At 39.3% G+C, this 15061-nt stretch overlaps 1 protein-coding gene across 22 annotated transcripts in view; it reads right to left on the bottom strand.

Annotated features, from left to right (window-relative positions):
• The window catches only part of LOC119721196 (titin-like), a 210720-nt gene that overhangs the window by 169317 nt on the left and 26342 nt on the right, over positions 1-15061 (bottom strand). For 21 of the 22 annotated variants that reach the window (XM_038191122.1, XM_038191121.1, XM_038191102.1 and 18 more), the window contains 5 exons: positions 14294-14416; positions 13539-13730; positions 12281-12474; positions 9836-10751; positions 1872-1994 (listed from right to left, as the gene is read on the bottom strand). In XM_038191122.1, the coding sequence (XP_038047050.1) occupies positions 1872-1994; positions 9836-10751; positions 12281-12474; positions 13539-13730; positions 14294-14416 (1548 nt within the window). Of the gene's footprint in view, positions 1-1871; positions 1995-6670; positions 7192-9835; positions 10752-12280; positions 12475-13538; positions 13731-14293; positions 14417-15061 lie in introns of those variants that run through there. The other variant, XM_038191123.1, reaches the window with a different exon arrangement.

Below are 15061 nucleotides of genomic sequence, written 5' to 3'. Positions count from 1 at the left end.
CAACGATTAGACACATTAGACAAACAATCTTCAAGACATAAGGTACTCATGTGTAGAGTCCAGTGCCATCTCATTTTTTTTTTTTTGGTTGGCTCCTCTGGATATATTTACATCTCAGGAATATTCTGGAGGCGACTTATTCAATCCAATTCTCGGGTGAGCTTTGAAAACAAACCCAGGGCATTCCTCGTCAACGGTAGATGCCTGGCATTCCAGCAGAGCTCTGCATCTGAACTTCAAGAGTCTTGACCGGGACCCTCCAGAAAGTCACTGATCATGCTGATGTGATATACATGTACTGCAGCATAGTTGTCTATAAATACCACTCCGAGAGAAACTGGACAAAACTTTTCATCTATCATTTCGGTTTCCTTGCCAAGGAATTCAGCCAAGATTGCTTGGTACATTTTTGTCAAAATTTATTTCAAATTTTGAAGATGTTGTTAGCAGCAAAAGACTTGTACATTTCTAACTTGTATTTTTTACAATAAAATTCTCTATCCATGGACATTTTAATTGGCAAGCAAGAAGCACAAGCCGTACTTTATATTGATGCTTGGTACATTTTTGTCAAAATGTATTTCAAAAATTGAAGATTTTGTTGGCAGCAAAAGACTAGTTGGACATTTTAAACTTGTATTTTTTATAAAATTCTCTATCCATGGACATTTTAATTGGCAAGCAAGAAGCAAAAGCCGTACTTTGTATTTATGTAATTTGAGTAGATATCATTTGAAAGTTGATTCAATTTTGCATCACGTTGATGTAAATTTCATTAAAACAAAATACTTTGAAACATCTGTTTCGGTCATTCTGGCTTCAGACGACTTTCAGCAAGATAACAAATAAAATATCTGACTTAAACCTGGACTGGCCAGTCCCCAACAAATACTGTAAGAACAAAATTGCTGACTAAATGTGCACAGCTGTTCTTAATAAAAAAGGACTTCAACAATCTCACCACAGAACACTAGACGAAAAACCATCATCATAAAACCTTACCAGATCATAAGACGTCAAATGAAAAATGAAATTTCTTATCATCAATTTTTTTCTCTGTGCAAGATTTAAGCTGGTTTTCTTAGGAACAACTTGAACTTTTTGAAGGCAAATGATTTTGCCAGAGCCCCATCAGACACCAAGCCAGACGGAATAATTTCACAGGGTGTTTGGTAACATAACAAACTTTAATCCAAGTAAGCTTTTTGTTAATAATTTGGTAGGTTAATTTTTCGGATAAATGCAAATGATCTTAAGGGCCTTTAAACGCAACAGCCTCACTTGGTTCACTGTGAGATGGCAAAATAGCACCATGGTTCTTGCACGTTCCCATCCACTACAGACAATCGTGCATAGCTATACATTGTATTATACGTAAAAGTACAAGTCACTGGTACGTAAAATAAGCTATGGTATCATATTATGTGGGGCGCTGTGGTCCAATGGTTACGGTGTTCGACTTGTGAGCCGTGGTGCATGGGTTCGAATCCTGACCGTGGGAACATGGTGCTTGTGCTCTTGAGCAAGGCACTTTACCATTATTGCTTCGTCCTTCGGATGGGACGTAAAGCCGTGGGTCCCGTGTGTTGTGTAATGCACGTTAAAGAACCCAGTAACACTTATCGCTAAGAGAAGGGGTTTGCCCCTGGTGTTTCTGGCAGTGGCTGCAATGTGCGCAGCAGCACCTTGTAAACCATTATAAGGTGCTACATGTACATAATGGGTCTCATATTTCCCATAAATTTTATTTACCTTTCTTTAATAATTGACATAATTTCCAGCGCCTTGAGTACCTAATTGTTGGTAGATACGTGCGCTATATAAGACTCCATTATCATATTAACAGGAATAAGAGAGTATGGGATACATACTGCAAGTTGTTTGAGCATGTCGTTGTGTTGCTGCCTCAGTTGAAGGGCTTCTTCCAGTGTGGTGCCAACATCGGTCATCTTGGGTGTCATCTCCTCCACTTTGACACGAATCCATTCTGTGGACTGAATGAAACCAAACGCAAACATGCAATTCTATTAATTTCTTTGTTAATCCTAAAATGTTCAATATAAAAATGACCACTATAGGATGTTATTCTTGATGTCTTGGTTTGTCTTACCATGACACACCAGTTAACCTAAACAAAAGGTGAAGCCTAGAACATCACTTTCGCGCAGGATCACTCACTACCGGTACCTACTTGTGAAGGCTAAGAAAAGATGGCAGGTTTATGTCAAGACGACAAACTAAAACAGAAAACAAGATTTTTCACATTTTTTGATGCGAACAATTTTTATTTTCGATGCAGAAAATGACAAAAACTGAATACAATACCTTATTTGGTAATTTAATAGCAACAATGTCCAAAGCATTGCCTAAGTGACTGAGGATTGTGTTCATAAAAGTGGTAAGTTGGAAAATGCAGAATAAATTAACATTTTGTTCAAAATCTGGCACATGATGACACTACTTTCCACAAATATACCGGTATATAAAGTTTTGAGACCTGCAGAAACTTTACAAAAATCCCTGGCATTCTTTTTCCACCTACGCTTTCTTTCAACTCGTGTTTATGTGTTCCCTTACTCTTAGCCCATGCTGGTTTAATCCTGGCTTATCTTACAATAACAAAAACAGACTCCAGAAATCCCCCGGCATAACATTCATGCAATACGATGATCCATAAGAATGTCAAGTTGAATACTCTGAAGCCAAAGCATAACATTCTATATCAAATGCATGGCACGCGCAGCCTCATGATATCCCGCTGTTATCACAACGGTGGGAGAAGGCAAGGACCAATTTTAACCCCGATCTCCCACTGGCAAAACAAGGGCACGTCATGACCACAGCCCGAAGGGAGTTAATAGGCTAACGAGCCGCATCCTATAAAAAGGAACTTAGAAATAAAACAGGTTTTGGGTTTCCAGTGACTACAGATCATTAAACTACTCCTACAGCCTGAGATAAATTGAGAGTCAGCTTGACTGTTTCGTCAAGTTGTACTCTGTACTTCCACCAATAATGGCTATTGTTGACTACCGTTTGCTTTACTTTCAGGGAAGTTGAAAGTATTAGCATGTCTTTTTACACTAATAATCCCCATAAACTCTTTCACTACAGAATTAATTTCCCTAATTTGACGGAATTAAACCAAATGTGGAATTAAACCTTTGTGTAGATGTCAGACCATCGTCCCCACTAGGCACCCTTGCAACTTGCAAGCCAATACATGTACCGGGTATCTCGGCCTCAGCATATGCTAAGAGTTAAATCAGATTTACATGTATTTCTCAAAAACATGCTCTAGGGTTTAGGGCTATTCAGCCAATAGCTTTTCATATTGTCATTATTCAGGATAAACTGAGGTGAAACTGGTAATGTTCCCAGACCCGACCGAGCATTTCAATCAGTGGACATTATCCATCAATGTAGCCTCATGGGGCTACTCGACAGCCAACTTCAACCAAGTAGCAAACGCATGACAATGGTTTGTTTTGGCTTGTGGGACCCAACTTAAATTGGTTTCGGTATTTTCCCGAGAGTTTGTCTCTGTCAGTTAAGAAACTTGAAGAATGTTTAAATCTTAAATTGGGTTAACAAGCCATCGAAACACAGTGTGAGGGATACTTTTGGTTAGCAATTTCAATACAAGTTCACGTTTTGATGACAGAGCAGTTATTTACAGGGTAATGAGTTGCACTGCTGTAAACATGTTAAATGCACGTTCAATTTTTTCCAGCATCATGGAACTTTGGCAGAGTTTGCATTTGACACAGTGTACTGCATTATTACTTATTCTGATGGCCTACCCTTTGTTTTGTGATGCAATGCTAATGCAGGAAGGCTTTGGTATAGTGCAAACATGATGTACATGATTCCTCTATGGTTTAACATTTCACACAAATTATTGTTTAGTTGGTTTTCAATTAACTTGTCTTGCAATGTCCTGACAGAAACAAAATACCACTGATGCCATCACATTTTCAACTCCTATTATGTTGTGATTCAATCAAATTTTAAATACTGCCAAAAGAGATTTAAAACAAGTTTCACTGTCGATTCTGAAAAGGTAATACAATTCCTTTTGGGGCAAATATACCTGCAGGACCGCATGTGATCAGTGTAAAATATTCACAAATAACTGCTTCACGCACAGCATGGCCTTAGAAGGAAAAGAATTTGCTTGCGAGTGAGAACCCTGTTGAGCTGGAAGGCTGAAACTAGATCAGTCTCCGTAAAGAACTTTATTGCCAGAAGACAAAACAGAAAATGAAGAAACTTGAGATGAAGATGCTGGTATGGGTACAAGGAGGGACCCTGAAGGAGACAGCCAGGGGGGAATCTTAGGATGCGAGGAGAAAGATTGAAGGTCCATTTGTTGAGACAAGGTCGGTGAACCAGATAAAGATATGTTACCCTGGGCTTTTTAGATTGATGGGTGATATCCAATGTATAGGATTGCAAAATTTTGAATACAAAAAAAACAGATTTGTTTTTAGAAAAACAGAAGTACATATAAACTTCTTGTAAATTTTCTTGTGTCATAGACTATATTTTCTTTTCAGATTTTCTCTGTCTGAAATTAATCTGTTTGAAATCACTGCCTGAGCTGTTTTACTTATTTGCTTTGTTTTATTTTGTTTAATTTGAAGATATAATAAATCAAACTCTTTTCAATTTGCTTGTTTTAAAAGTTTCAATACCTCTGACAGAATCTTTTAACTCGGCCACTATGTTTCTTGTAACCGATGCGCAATACTTTCCGAATGATAAGCTTTGACCCAAACACTCAGTGCAAAGCAAGGGAGGGGTTACAAGTGCTGAGCACTGGACTGATATAAACATACAGAGAAGGCAAGCAGGCACACATAATAACATAAACACATTTGATAACCTCAATGTGCATGTACTTTGTGCATGAACTTTGAAATTCTTGTAAATGCATCAAGATTATCTTCTTAAAGGCATATCTATTCATAGGATCATTTGCTTTTCCATTATGTTCATTTCCAATAATAACAACACTCAAAATCCAAAGAAGAATGTTCAAAACCTAACCTGAAAAATCTATATCAGAAATTACAAATAAATTTTTTGTGTGGCCTCCAGAACACTCAAAAACTCAGTAGCATGTAGATTTCCCACGGATAACATACAGAGCAGCACATCATCAGGAAAACTTGTTATCCTCCAGACAAATGAGGAATTTAATGATGGATAATTTTAAGTTTGATCCCCTCACCCACTGCTTTGCAAAACATCCAACCCCCTGAGTGCAATGCCTTCCAGATGGCAAGGTTATTGCTTTGACAGCAAAATGTACAAGTGTAGGCACTGGAGTTTTGATCACTAGCAAGAACGGTTTTGAGACAGGGCAGACAAGAACAGAATTGTGTCATCCAATAAACAGAAATAGGAAATATGAACTATGCTACATAAATAGAATACTTACATGTACAATGTTTTGTATATTTTTCTCTATTGATACGACATAAAACATGTTTTATTTTATTTAGGCCTAAATGTTTTTATTATTGTTATTATTATTAACATTAATATTTTTTTGGCCTTTGAGAAAGGTCCTGCCAGGATCCAAAGTAAGGCCCTCTTCTTCTTCTTTTTATTCAGCTTTATGAATATTTTTGTTAAAAGTTTAATTTGGATTTTTAGCTCATAAGCTGAAATTATGGAAGACTTGACGATGAGAATCAAAGAAGGTTGTTCCCAGAAATGAATAACAATCTGGAGCTGACATTTACCCATGACTGGCAGTTTCAGTCATCTGGCATCTACATCTAGTTGTGTATACTTGGGTCAGACTTTTCTGACCCAGTCACAATTGAATAAACATGTTACATACATTGTACAGTATGTATGTATGTGTAATATGTGTATACACTGTAATATGTGTATACATTGTAATAGCCTTATGTTGAATTTCATTCAAGTACGAATACTATTTAGTGTGTGTGTGATTTAACATTCAGTATGCACACATACACTGTACTTAAATGGCACTAAACTGAGAATGTTTCTCAGCCCCAGATTCATGTCTTTTCAACATTTTTGCAACAACTGACCTTCAATGAGATAATATACATTGAAGGATGAAAACAATGGCATCAGGATGCAACATTCTTTCAAAGAATTTGGAGTAACTTTTACTTTTAGCTCTGGAGCAATGTTGGACATCAGCCCAGATGAAGGCACAGTGCACGAAGCTTCAACTTGTCACGTTTGTTATCATTCGGAGTAAGTCTCCTATCACATTCCATAGATACCGCTTTATGGGAATTTTATTGCAGATCTGGAGCCTATGATTGATGTGTGAAGTCTGGCAATGTTCCGGCTCCAGTGTAAAAATAAACACAGCAGAGCTCATTTTGAAAGTTTAAAAATGAGACATAAATATGGAATCATGAACTTCAATAAATAATGAGAAGTAATTATATTTTGCACATAGGACCAAAATGTATGTTCCATTTTTTCGGTCAGTTGTAGATAATACCAATTAAATTCATTGGTAAAGTGCATGATAACGGTAGGCCTAATATTTTTATTACATAATACTGACAATAACAAGCGATGCAAACTTTATAATGTGCACATTCATTTGTAAATTAAAAGTACATTTGAAAATATCATACGGTAACTAAAATGTGTAATAAAAACTTACTCTTAAAACTGCGAGAACTATGCGATTATCTCCAGATTGCACGGCAACCGTGCTAACAGCTGTCACGGGTAACTTCGTTGCCATGTTTATAATGTAATTTCCTTCATCCACGGATTAAAAAAAAAAAAAAAATCAATCAAATCCTCTCTCTCCGCATCCGGGCAAATATACAGTATTAGAGCATCAAGACGCCATATCTACGACTGATGGAATTAGGGCGCAGGGGGACGTAATCAAAGGGAAGTGAGGTTTACGATGATCGGGGACGACCCACTGGGATCGGGCTTCAAGCACACTCTGAAGAAAAAAGTCCCGCTTGCTGGGAAACTTGCTGTGATGAGCTTAAGCAACGGCACACGCCGGACAACCGGTCCAAGCTAGCAGGGAGGCCACACCATATTTAGCTAGACTGGTGCTGTACTAGTTGTGATTGGTTGGCCGAGTGGAGGGGGCTGATGTACACTAGAAGTACTGATGTGATGTTACCAACACAGAACCGTGCATCACTACAGCATAGCTGGAGCTCTTGTACATGTACATGTAGACTTACACCAGTTGACAGTGTACCACGATCACAAACAGAACACACTATCCCATGATTGGCATAGTCCCCCACAAACTCACGACAACTTCTTAAGTCGGTTCATTCGCCAATTAAATAGAAGTTGGTTGGCCGGTGTGTTTGCCGAGTGACTCTGGTGTCAATGGCGGGACCCAACCATTTCTCGTCAAGGGTGGATAGGCATGAAAGGAGCCAGAGACTTGGGTTTCTCTGGAATGTTTATTAATAAGACGGCCTGGGCTGAGGTCAAACATTTGGACTTCGGGTAATAATTCTAAGGCTTTGGTATTTATAAGTGGCGTCTAATCACAATAAAATAAGAACATCAAAGACACGGAATTCAAGGAAGTGACATGTTATCCCAATAAAAATGGCACACAAATAAGAAGACATTTACTAACTAGGTCCAGTCAGAAAAAATAGAAAATGACACTAAAAATTAGGAAGGGAATAAATAATCAGTTGCTGTTGGTCAAGTTAAAAAAATTACTCACCGTTTAAACTGTTCACAAAATTTGTTAACTTTTTTTTTCAGCTCACAGATATTATTCACACAGTGTACCCCAACTACAAAACAAGAAACTTTTTCAAGGGGGAAATAGATTGCCTTCATTAAAGTTCAAGGATCTTACAAGGCTGCTAATACTACACGTAACTGATTTCAAATGTTTTTCTTTCCATTTGCAAGATATAGTCCAAATAATCCATTTACTCTGCAAATGTTTTGTACATAGTACATTTAAACTGTTCAAATTATATTAGTTCTGACATCAACTACCGGTACACTGCACAAAAACTGAAGTTGACTGGTTCTCAAAATAGTTGAGGGACAGATTAATCGGACAGCGCCACCGCTTTTCAATAATTGACCAACTGTTATCATTGTGTGGAAATGATAAAAGACTTCAGATATAAATATGAGATCAGTAATTGGCATACCGGTGTAGCATGAATTTAGGTTTTATGAAATACGGACTCATTGGTGGTATTGCGCATGCTCATGCATAGACAATTAGGAGAGGGAAATGTCACGTGAGAGGGTTTAACCAATAAAAGGGAAAGAGTACGATTTTCATACGAGTACGATTTTCATATGACACCGGTGTGCTCCGCGCTTTCAATGCTGTCTTTCAAGATCAAACTGTGTGAGTACAGGTCCCGTGATAATGAGCAACTCAAACTTATCACTACAGTGAAAGCGAATGGATATTGACAGAAAAGATTTGTGATGGGCTTTTTGTAGTACTGATGCTATTACATGGTCTAGTAACATGTACAAATATACATGGGCATTCCAAATGTACACTGAATGTTTAACTTGAGCAGTTAATTTAAACAGTGGACAATAAGTGAAGGTTTCCTTTGTGTCCACCAAAAAAAAAGATTTGATTACAAATGGTTCTTGATTGCATTTACAGTTAATTTAAACAGTGGATAATGAGTGAATGTTTTTTCTTTCTGTTCACCAAAAAAAAAAATGATTAAATGGTTCTTGACTGCATTTACCATGTATACACATCGCCATAAAACAAAACAAAAAATGAAGGAGATTCAATTCCAAATATGTAATCAAATGGATGGGTTTCAGACCTCTTCGCCATTAACACATTGTACGGCTAAATGCCATAGTGCAAAACAAAATGGAGTACACAAATTACCCACACCCGGTTGAATGACTAGGCGAAATTTTAATCACCTATAAACCTTAACCTTTCTCACTCCTCTAATGTCCTCCGGGCGGTTTTGGAGGAATTTGGAGGATTGAGGCTGAGTGCAACATACAATTTTGGAGGATTGCAGAGGATTGAGGGCACTTGGACATTTGGTTGATTTAGGAGGATTGAGGCTGAATGGTGTTCGAAGAAGAGGATTTTGGAGGATTTTGACTGAATGCATTTTGAGAGGCAGGGCTGTTGGAGGATTATGATGGATTGAGGCAGTGGGTATCCTTCTTTTAAACATACATGTAATAGCAAAATGTTGGAGGAATTCTGGAGAACTGAAGATGGTTCCTAGCAAAAAGGACCTAGTGGGTTACGGTAAACACGTTTCAGACTGGCGTTCCAAAGTTACACCAAACCAAATTATTTTAAAGATTTGAGTTATGTTTAACATTTAAAACAGAGCTTTTACGCAAAAATTGATGAAGGATTAACTTTCAGTCACTTATATTTTATCAATGGAGAATTCATGCATAAGGTTTGCCAGTCTAAAACCAACATATATTTGGGTAAACCTAAGTCCCTCCTGTTGTTTGGTGTCAGAGGACAGTTGTTGATTTCATCAAGACTGTAAGCAGTAAGCAACTTGGCAGCGGCATCTTCTTTGGAAAATTGAATAAATATCTCAGTGCACACACGGTCACACATTGTTAAGTTAAAAAAAAAATTAAGTATACTCTCAAGTATATAAATTTGTACAAAGCCAATATCCTTCAGTACGACAAGCCGTCAGGAACATGACGGATGCAGATTGAGAAGATTCTCAAACATACAACATGACCAGAATAACAGGAGAAAACTTTGCAAATGTACCGGTAGGCTTGTGTGAAAGTGACCTACATCTCCCCCACAATTAAAGAAAAATTAACTTAGAAGACTCACCTCATGCACCAAGGCTTCAAACTCCTCAAGCTTTTTGGCTGCTTCATTTTCAGGTGTTTCCTCCCTCTGTTGTTGTGGCAGAGATGGCTCACCATTGACTCTCCCTGATGGGGGTGGAGACATCCTACCGTTTGGGGGCGGTGTCCGGTACACAGGAGCAGCTGATTGGACCTGGTTGACAACCACGGGGCGGATGGGTTCATCCACTGCACCGGGGTGAGCCGTTGCTCTTGGGGCCACTCTTGAACCAGGCGAAGCCAAACGGGCACGAGGAGAGGTCATTCGGTCGTGGGGGGAAGACACTTGATCACGAGGGGAAGACATTTGATCACGAGGGGAAGACATTCGATCACGAGGGGAAGACATACGGTCATGAGGCGAGGTCATCCTTTTCGGAGATCTACCCATAGCACCAGGATGTTGGTCATAGGGTCTACTTGGTGATGTGTCCATCCTTTCAGGTCCAGGACTCATCCTGTCTTGACGGGGGCCGAATCTTTCATATCCAGGACCCATCCGTCCATTACTCGGGACTCTACCATTCGAAGAAGCTACTCGTCTTGGATCCAATCTCTCTGAGGATGGTACTCTCCTGCCCGAGAAAAACTGACTGCCTTCCTCGCGTGACACAGCCATGGGTTCGATCATGTCTTCTCTCCTGCCTGAGAACACCTGACCACCTTCCTTGCGTGTCACGGACTCCGGTTCAATCATGTCTTCCCTATGAGCGACATCTTGCCAGTCTGGGATGGACCGGAATGAACTGGATCGTTGCCACCCGGAAGAACTGACGGGAATACCCCAGATTTTGTCCATCTCTCGTTTCTTGGCCTCCAGCTCGGAGAGCTTTTGACTGATGTTGTTGACCTGTGGTTGGAGCTCATCGGGAACACTCGAAGCGGGAGACTTCACAGTTCTGAAATTATAACAAACAAACAAAAATCAGACAATTTCGGAAAATTTTTATCAAGTACTACTGACTGCTCTTACATTTTTTAAATAAATTAATATGGATTTTAAAACAAAGTCTATGAAATTGATTCCTCTGGTCTCCATCATACTTCCAGCGCCTTGAGTACCTAATTGTTGGTAGATAAGTGTGCTATATAAGACTCCAGTATTATTATTATTATTATCATCATCATGTACAACCCTCAAATAAAAATATAGCAGAATTGTTTCTTTTCAGTACAGCACAAATATCTTTGTCTTGACCTGTAAGGGCAGAGATGGTTATTGTGACTGAATGAGCTTCCTTGCGCCTAACAGGCAGCATCGAGCTGTATACTCCCCAGTGAGCTGAGATGGTATTTGGAATGTTTCATAGGCCCACTGAGCAGGGGTAATAATGATGTAGCACCTTGGGCACCAGTCCTGGTGGATACGTGTGCTAAATACCCACTATTACTTTTACTGACAGAGCACTGTGGTCATAAACACAAAATTCCTACTATTCCATATTTCAAGGCATGCTTAGCCCTAACCCCCTCAATTGATGAACTAGGAACCTTCCTCACTCCTGCAAATTCCAACACCATATGGGAAACTCTACACCCAAACTGTTGGGTTCTGATTATGGTGGTATTGTTATTTCTACTTTAAACTTCCTGTTGTCTGAACAGTCACAGACAGGCAAAAGAAATCAATCCTCTTCTCTCCCATGCCTTTTACACAGGCTAGCCACCAACAGTCAGATCGCATTTCAAGCAAGCACTGTGACTAGTCAAATTCAGTCAACAGACAAAAGCAGGCAAGTGGTAGGCACAGCTTGCTTATCAATCACTTATAGTCAAAGCATAGCTGCATCAAGTTACATAAGGAGTCACAGTCGGTCAATCCTACTTTACGTAGGCGGGAAACACTTATCTGTTAAAAGTCGCTTGATTGATTTTGTGTGAAAGGACAACTTTGCTCAGAATGTACTTTTGCATAGCAGGGTTAAATAAAAACGAAAACCTACACAATAAAAGCTCCATATAATCAATTCGGGTGATTCACAATGCAGTGCCACCAACAAGAATTTGCCACGGACAGTCCATTTTTCAAGTATACGGTCGACAAAACCATTAGAATGAGTGTCAGTAGACAACTTCAGCTAATTTGTTACAGATTGGGGCATATCGTTCTGCCGCCTTACAAAGAACACCATATTGATAAAAAGAAAAGAATAGGGCAAACAGATACCTGAATCATACGCTTACGAAAGTACCAACTGGAAAAACTAACAATTTCAAAAGTCCTGTGCTGCGAATTTGTCGACCACCTCCCATAATACACTGGGAAAAATTAACTCTACGTGGCAAACTCTTGGTTTCGCACTGCATTGTGAATTGCCCGAATTCAAGGTTGAATACTCTCGCCACAGACAAATTACTTGGCTGTGGCTGGAAAACACATATGTCCATGTGTCATTCTAAAACAAGTAATTCAGACACCCTCCCATACCTGTCAGGTGAGAGTATGGGCAGCACCATCCGATCCAGCAGGGCCTTGCCCATAGCCATGGTATCTCCATATTCCCTCAGCAGTGAGTTACGGCGTGGGTTGTAAGCGTTTAGCAGCCTGTGGCTGGTGTGGGGGTCCGAGGAGGTGATCTGTGGCGCTAGCTCCAGGCACACTCTGTCCATCTGATCTATCAACTGGATTGGGGAAAAAAGGAATTTGTTGAAGATTGCTAGACAATTCTTCAGCCCAGTAAGGGATACTTTCAGCCGTTTAAAGATTCGTTTTCTGATAATGTTGTAGTTTATTTTTTTAAAATGTGAACAGTTGATGCTGTTGATGATATTGTTTAAACTGAATGGTCAATAAACCCATCTGCCAGGTTTAAATTGGATAAGCCCAATTACAACATAATCACTCCCTATTTTGACTAATATTCACAACTTGTGTCAGCTTTAACATATTAAGCTGGAACAGACATTAAGTTTTTGAATTTCTCACATTTTTTATAAGAAATGTGTACATATGTAACAAATAATTTAAAATGTACTAAAATCAATGAATATGAGCAAGTATATCTGCTTCAAAATCAGAATTTTTTTTTTCCCGAGACAACACAATCATCAAAGATCAGAGATAAAATAATAAGGGTGAACAAAGAAAATGATTTCAGCAGGGTTTGAACTTGCGACCAACTCCACCAACTGAGCTATTCAGCCCTTTGTTAGTGGTCGCCTACTTTGTCCACGTCTTTGTTCAAGGGGTACTAGTCAGAATCCTAAAAGCCACGTGCCAATTGGCCATGGATCACGCCCTTAGTTGCAAAGCTGGCAACATTGGCAATACAGCAAAAACCTGGTAAATGGCACTGCAAGTTCACTCATAAATACATATGGCGAGGGGAAATACACGGGGGGGAGGTGGCTTTGCCACCCATCGCCCACTTCGGGTGGAAGTCCTCCCATATGTTTTGTACACGAATCCAAATTGGGGACCCTTCGGGAATTGGGGACCCCATTGTCCTCTATTGTTCAAAATCCCTTATTGAATGAAGAAACAAACTCACATACACCCTTTCTTCTTTAAAGTATGGAGTACCGAAGTGAATACGTCATGTGCACAAAATGTGTGAGAAAGACATTAGCCTGTGATTCAGCCCGTGAACCAACACGCGCGCGTATTCCATTTGTTTGTACTACACTTTCTGGTTTTAACTGATGTCACACTTTGGTACTCCATAGCAGTGAAGCTTAGATCATACCTTTTCAGCATTTCGTTGGAACATGTGTGACACGGACAGCCTGGATGCCCTCTCCCCAAGACCCTGTGTGAACCTCCTCCAGGCTCGCTCTAGTATCTGGGCTTTCTCGTGGTTGGGTTCTGGATCGTAACGGAGGGATCGTCTCAGCACAAGGGCGGCACTCAGGAGTTCTTTGCCGTAGTTGTATGTTCCCTAAATGGGAGACAAGAAAATGCAATACAAATTTATTGAATCTGAAGAATATCGCCAGAGAAATCAAACGGTGCAGGAAGGAAATTGCTTTTAAGGTTTCAAAAGCTGAACCAATCACTCAAAATTAAGTAAAAGCAGAAAAACATATACATGTTCCCATGTCTACAAGTTTCCTTTAATGCAACCATTCACTTGAAATTAGCTTGTTCTTTTGAACATAAATTGGAAAACAGAACACTAAATTGGGCAATGTTTACATTTTGTAACACTTTCCGACTCAGCAACTGCGGGTTACCCAATCCAAATAAGTTTTCATGCACACATAATCTCTAGAAGTTGTACAGACGGAACGACTAATACACTGCTGTAGTTTAAGTCAATTTGATTTCATCGGCTTTCTTAAACTTTTTACTCACATTTTCGTGTGGCATCATTTCTAAAATCTGATTCAAAACTTACAATACACGGATGTCTGTTCAATTGATGGAAATGAATGAAAAAGAACGTGCATGTAGTATCAGTGTCAACAATTATTTGAACTAAATGGAAAGACATAATCTTACCCTAGCTGTTTCTTCAAACTTGTTGTGGTCTCTGCGTAAGTTTTCAGCCTCTGCTGCTGAGCGGCCGATATCGATGTGCTGTGAAAGCATCACTTGCAGTAATTCCTGCAGCCATGCTATCGCCTACAAGAAGGTTTAAAAAAAATCATCAATCACTAGGTTAAGATTCACCTGATTGATCCAGGGCAAATTTCACAGAGCTAATAAGCACACAACTGAGCATGGAAACAATTGCTGAAGCAAAAACAGATCCTTAAAGTAGAAAGATTGCGGGTAACACCAAGTGGAAAGTAATCTCTTCTTGGAAGAAGTGTGGTTCTGTGGTTCTTAAAAGAACCGGTTGGTTGAGTGTAGAACTTTTCGGACAGTGTGCTCTGTCCGTCCTCAGGAGGGTGAGTGAACTTTTTCAGAACAACACTTCTTCCAAGAAGAGATTACTTTCCACTTTATCTCATCTGCCATGCAAAGCTTCAAGCCATATAAAGGGATCCTTAACACAAAGGTTAAGTCACTAGTTTTTTATGACTACTGCACACAACTGAATCCTCCAATTTTTTATACGATTTTCACAATTCCGAGGGATTTAAGGCTACACTATGTTCTGATTAAAGTTAAAGCAGATTGAGTGTAAACTGAAATGTTACGAGGGAATTTACTCTCAAAATATAAGAAAAAGGGCCACATGTAAAATGCATACTGCCCTCTATGGGTGTAAATGAGAGTGACTGTTAAGAACAAACACGACATAAGCTCTTGTACCTGAGGATT

The sequence above is a fragment of the Patiria miniata genome, unplaced genomic scaffold (assembly GCF_015706575.1).
Source record: "Patiria miniata isolate m_02_andy unplaced genomic scaffold, ASM1570657v1 HiC_scaffold_13, whole genome shotgun sequence".
NCBI classification, from domain to species: Eukaryota; Metazoa; Echinodermata; class Asteroidea; order Valvatida; family Asterinidae; genus Patiria; species Patiria miniata.
This window is presented reverse-complemented; position numbering and strand designations above follow the sequence as displayed.